Below are 6,000 nucleotides of genomic sequence, written 5' to 3' on the forward strand. Positions count from 1 at the left end.
TGGTAAGTAAGATAGTCCAATTTCATTATACTTTTACAATATTGTATTAATGCATTTAACTGTAATTTTAATATTGTGCTGTTAATATTGTAATTTTATTATAATTATTATTAGTAGTAGGCATTTACTTGTTTCCGAGTATTCAGTTTCTTCCCTTATTTCTGTTGAGTTTATATCATTGGTGATTGATGAGGCCGATCCTCCCTTGGAACATATGGCCACATACCGTACATGGCACTGTAAAGTTGGCGGTGGTCATGAAGTAATTTTTATTATTGTGCTGTTAATAAAGTGCAATAGTCAATTTTTTTTATTCCGTGCTTGTACGAATGACCTGTTAGATATATAGAATGTGATTAAAAGCAATGGATTGAGCCTTGGCCTTAGCAACAGTGTATTAAATCGCTGATATAACCTGTTTGGAAAACAGACTACTGGTCCAAAATACTTGTTTTTTTCTACAATCAATGGGCTACCCTAGCTCCTAGGGTGAAGCTTTGTGAACATGGGCAGAAATGACAGAATGGGCTCAAGGAGTGAAACAAAATCTTGAATCTTGAATCTTCTGCTGGTTTCTTTTTCATGGAGAAGAAAGGAGGGTCTCTTAGGCCATGCACTGATTATAGAGGACTCAGCCAAATCACAATAAAATATCCCTATCCATTGCCTTTAGTTCCCTCAGCCCTTGAACAGCTCAGGTCAGTCAAAGTGTTAACCAAGCTTGACCTACGTAGTGATTATAATTTGGTGCACATCCAAGAAGGTGATGAGTGGAAGACAGCTTTTAGCACCACCTCTGGCCACTATGAATGCTGCGTGATGCCATATGGGCTATCCTGTATGCCAAGGGTCTTCCAATAACTAATTAGCAATGTATTGGGGGATATGCTCAGTAAATTGCTTGCATCGACTATATTCTATTTTATCCTCCTACCCAGGAAAACTCACATGCTCCATGTCAAGGTCCTACCTTGACTCCTAGTGAACCAACTGTTTGTCAAAGCTGAGAAATGTGAGTTTCATGTCTCCCAAATATCCTTCCTGGGAAATGAACATTTACATACAAATGCACAATGCTATTTGCATGGCTTTGTCTTGTCATATATGTTGTTCATTGTACTTAGATACTGTAGCTAGATGTTTCAATAGCTAAATGTCTACTTAGATAGCTATAGATAGTTATTTATACAGTATGCTTTATATTGAAATCAATTTTCCCTTTAAATGCACCATGAGAAGCCTAAAGGAAACGGGATTTCAATGCACTGTATACTATGGACATATTGACCATAAAGCTCTATTGAATCTTGAATCTTGAAAAGGTCATTCAAATATTGAACTCATCTAACGAGTAGAGATTCTTCATTCTACTCTCCAATGTCTGTTCCCTGGAAAATAAACTAGACTATATCCGACTCCAACAGACTACCCAGTGTGAGTTTAGAGACTGCTGCGTCCTTGTTTTCATGGAGACGTGGCTCAGAGACCGAGTTCTGGACATCGACATTCAGCTAGATGGGCCAGCTTCATTCTGAGCCGACAGAGATGCAGCTCTGTGCAGTAAGACATGGAGGTGGCTTGTGTATTTACATCAACACAGAATGGTGCAGGAATTCAGTGCTAGTCTCTGGTTATTACTCATCGCTAGTGTAGTTTGTGACTGTTAGATGTAGACCATTTTATTTACCACAGGAATTCACTTCCATATTCATAACCGGAGTTTACATTCCCCCTAGTGCTAATTCTAAGGAAGCACTCTGTGTACTGTATGATGCTATCAGCAACCTGCAGAATGCACACCCTGACTGACTGTTTTTCATTGCCGGAGATTTTAATCATGCAAATCTCAGGTCAGTGCTTCCTAAATTCCATCAGTATGTGAACTTTGCAACGAGAGGGGTAAACACGCTGGAGCTTGTTTATGCAAACGTTCCCGGCACGTACCATGTTGTAATAATTTCTAAGTGTGTATGTAATCTTATCAAGTGGAATACAACTGTTCATTTTCGAAACCCATCTTGCTATAGGGAGTTGGGAGTCAGACTTCCACGTTATGGCTATGCACTTCCTGGCAACGCACAGGGCCAATGCAAGAAACTTCTTTTGGGCTTTTCTTAACTGTGCATCAATATTTGTTGTATCTCCTAATAAATAGATTTGAGGATCTGGTGAAAAACGTATCCCTAAAAGTGTTGTCATGATGTTAGAAAATTCGTGCCAGAATGTATTAAGTTTTGTTCAAGACCAAGTGCAGTGCAGGAATGAACCCTCTTCTACGGTATACCACATCTAAAACACAAGTTGGATATCTCAGGTTTATATTTATGTAATTTCTGTGGGGTAATATAGGTTTGATGGAGAAAATTATAATGAGTCAGTCTGTATCTAGAGTTAATGGTGGCAGTTTGACTTTTTTGACACAATTCAAGATTCAAGATGTTTATTTGTCGTATACACAATAACAGACACAGCGGTTTATTATTGGGTAATGAAATTCTTATTTTGCAAATGCCCGACCAAACTATGCTTACTAATTGTGGCAGCGGGGGCGTGGTCAAGCGCTGGTCTGTGACAGGAGGAAGGAGTCAGGGAAGGTAAGTGGCAGAATCACTACACCTGTCGTTGATTAATGTGTTTGTGTGTCTTCCCAGTGACGGCGCCCTATTTAAGGAGAGAGAGCGAGAGCAGAGGTGGCTCTCTCCACAACTAGACTACTGATGTGTGTGCATGTCTGAGTACATAGATAGGCTGAAAAGCTGAATAAAGAGAGTTTTTGTGAACTCAGTTCTGTCCTGCCGTCCTTCTGTGCTCCACCCACTTACACGAACTGCCACAGTGGTGCTGAAACCCGGGATGAGCACAGGAGAGAACAGCCCCATGGAGTCCTCCACCTTCGCCGACCTGATCCACACCCTCACCACGGCCCAACGGAGCCAGCACCAGGTGCTGCTCGCCCTCCGAAAGGAGCAAGAACAACGGTTCGAGGCCCTGGTGCTGGCGCAACAGGAAGATCGTCGGGCGTTCCGGCACCTCCTCGCGTCGGCAGGGTCCACCATCTCCACTGCCGCGGGCCCGTCCCCCCTCACCCTCACGAAGATGGGCCCACAGGACGACCCCGAGGCATTCATCACGCTCTTTGAGCAGGTAGCGGAGACCTCGGGGTGGCCGGTAGAACAGCGCGCGGCACGCCTCCTCCCCCTGCTAACGGGAGAGGCGCAGCTGGCCGCACTACAGCTCCCCGCCGACCGCCGGCTGGCCTATGCGGACCTTCACCGGGCCATCCTCCAGCGGGTGGGACACACCCCAGAGCAACAGTGTCAGCGTTTCCGCGCTCTGCGCTTGGAGGAAGTCGGCCGGCCGTTCGCGTTTGGCCAGCGACTCCGGGACGCCTGCTGGCAGTGGTTGAGGGCCGACCACTGCGACGCCGAGGGACTCATCGACCAGGTGGTGCTGGAGCAGTTCGTCACGCATTTACCAGCGGGAACCGCAGAGTGGGTCCAGTGCCACCGCCCGGCGTCGCTGGATCAGGCAATCAAGCTGGCCAAGGACCATCTGGCGGCTGTCCCGACGGCAGGACAGCAGACGACCTCTTCTCTCTCTCTCCCCTCCTCCTGTGTCTCCTCCTCGCCCTATTCCCCCACCGCGGAGGCGGGGGCCGGCGCCACCTCAACCGGCCCACCGCGGAGGCGGAGGCCGGCGCCACCTCAACCAGCCCACCGCACCCACGGTGCCCTCCCGTGTCTCCCTTCTGTGTCTGTCTCTCTCCCCCCCTCCAGGTGAGTGAGCCCCAGAGCACTAGTGCAGAGAGAAAGCCCGGGCCGGTTCACTGGCGCTGCGGGGAGCCGGGCCACCTCCAACAGCAGTGCTCGGTAATGGAAGTGGGTGCAGTGGTTCGGATCCCCGACGCGCCAGGAGCTGCCCTCGATCGGGCCGGAGCGTATCGCATATCGGTGAGTATCCAAAGGGATACATATCAGGCATTGGTGGATTCTGGCTGTAATCAGACCTCAATTCACCAAAGCCTGGTGCAAGGTGAGGCATTGGGGGGAGCACAATTGGTGAAGGTGTTGTGTGTGCACGGGGATGTTCACAACTACCCTTTAGTGTCAGTCCACATTTTTTTCCAAGGGGAAAGGCTGCGGTTAATCCTCGCCTTACCCACTCTCTAATTTTGGGGACTGATTGGCCGGGATTTCGGGATTTAATGACACATTTAGTGAAGAGTGGGTCCTGTCATTTAACAGGGGGAGGTCCCGGTGTTGCGTTGGCGGGAGCAGCTGTCACAGAGCCGTCTACGTCATCTCCGCATCAGAGTCATCTCCGCACCCACTACGTTTCAGCGGCTGATGGACAGGGTCCTCCGGCCCCATGCTACCTATGCGGCCGCATATCTTTATGATATTATCATTTATAGTAACGACTGGCAGCGACACTTGCAACACCTGAGGGCCATCCTTAGGTCGCTGAGGCGGGCGGGTCTCACTGCCAACCTGAAGAAGTGTGCGATTGGGTGGGTGGAAGTACGGTATCTGGGCTTCCACTTGGGCAACGGGCAGGTGCGTCCCCAAATTAATAAGACAGCAGCGATTGCGGCCTGCCCGAGGCCCAAGACCAAAAAGAGGGTGAGACAGTTCCTAGGGCTGGCTGGCTACTATCATAGGTTTATACCTAATTATTCAGACGTCACCAGCCCACTGACTGACCTCACTAAAAAGGGGGCGCCAGATCCGGTCCAGTGGACGGAGCAGTGCCAGCGGGCTTTCTCTGAGGTAAAGGCCACACTGTGTGGGGGGCCACTATTACACTCCCCTGACTTTTCTCTCCCTTTTGTGTTGCAGACCGACGCGTCGGACAGGGGGCTGGGGGCAGTGTTGTCCCAGGAGGTGGAGGGGGAGGACCGCCCCATCCTGTACATTAGCAGGAAGCTGTCGGTGTGTGAGGGGCGCTACAGCACGATTGAGAAAGAATGCCTGGCAATCAAGTGGGCGGTCCTCGCCCTCAATTACTACCTGCTGGGATGCCCTTTCACCCTCTGTTCGGATCACGCGCCCCTCCAGTGGCTCCACCGCATGAAAGATGCCAATGCGCGAATCACCCGTTGGTATCTGGCACTCCAACCCTTCAATTTCAAGGTGGTCCACAGGCCGGGGGCGCAGATGGTCATGGCGGACTTCCTCTCCCGTCAAGGGGGGGGGGGAGTCGGCTGCAGGCCGGACGGCCGCCCGGCCTGAGTCGGGCGGTGAGGGTATGTGGCAGCGGGGGCGTGGTCAAGCGCCGGTCTGTGACAGAAGGGCGGAGCCAGGGAAGGTGAGTGGCAGAATCACTACACCTGACGGTAATTAACCTGTGTTTGTGTGTCTTCCCAGTAACCGCGCCCTATTTAAGGAGGCAGAGGGACAGCAGAGGAGAGCTCTTCCCGGGACAAGAACACAGCGTGTGTGTGTGTGTGTGTGTGTATTTACCAGAATAGAACTGTTGTTATACTGAAAAGTCTGGCAATAAAAGCCTATTCTTACCTGAAGCTTTGTCCTGCCGTCCTCTGTGCTCCACCCACACCTAAGAGAGCTCTACATTTGCATACTTACATCAGCCAAAATAAACATGGAGTTTTTTTTTTCAAGGAAGCATGTCATTATGAGAAGCACTGCTGCTATGCCGGCCCGGTTTTGTTGCATGGTGGTAGTATCGTTCTCAATGTCTCACTGAATAATCTGAATGTCTCTGTTCAGTGGCTGTCTTTGAAAGAAGGTGATGATCCTCTTCCCCTTGGTTTGAAGTGTCTCTCCAAGATATGCAGTCTCATTCAGATTAATTTTGGGTGCACAGATGAATTCAACAGTTTCCTTTAGTTTGAGGTACAACAGCCAAACCTTACTTTCAAGAGGATGTTTGATTCACCTGCCGACATAGACTGGTAAAAGCCTCAAGAGGCACCAATTCTGCGCTGCCAAACCACTGAGCTTTTTAGCATTTTCCTTTATCTCACAGGGTTGATTATGT

At 49.4% G+C, this 6,000-nt stretch overlaps 1 protein-coding gene across 1 annotated transcript in view; it reads left to right on the forward strand.

Moving 5' to 3' along the window:
• Positions 1 to 1,535, forward strand: part of LOC132898977 (uncharacterized) — a 146,264-nt gene extending 144,729 nt beyond the window's left edge. Inside the window, exon 40 of the mRNA XM_060940639.1 lies at positions 1,405 to 1,535. Coding sequence (XP_060796622.1) covers positions 1,405 to 1,535 — 131 coding nt within the window. The remainder of the gene's footprint in view (positions 1 to 1,404) is intronic.
• The last annotated feature ends 4,465 nt before the right edge of the window (positions 1,536 to 6,000 follow it).

The sequence above is a fragment of the Neoarius graeffei genome, chromosome 15, assembly GCF_027579695.1.
Source record: "Neoarius graeffei isolate fNeoGra1 chromosome 15, fNeoGra1.pri, whole genome shotgun sequence".
Taxonomy (NCBI): Eukaryota; Metazoa; Chordata; class Actinopteri; order Siluriformes; family Ariidae; genus Neoarius; species Neoarius graeffei.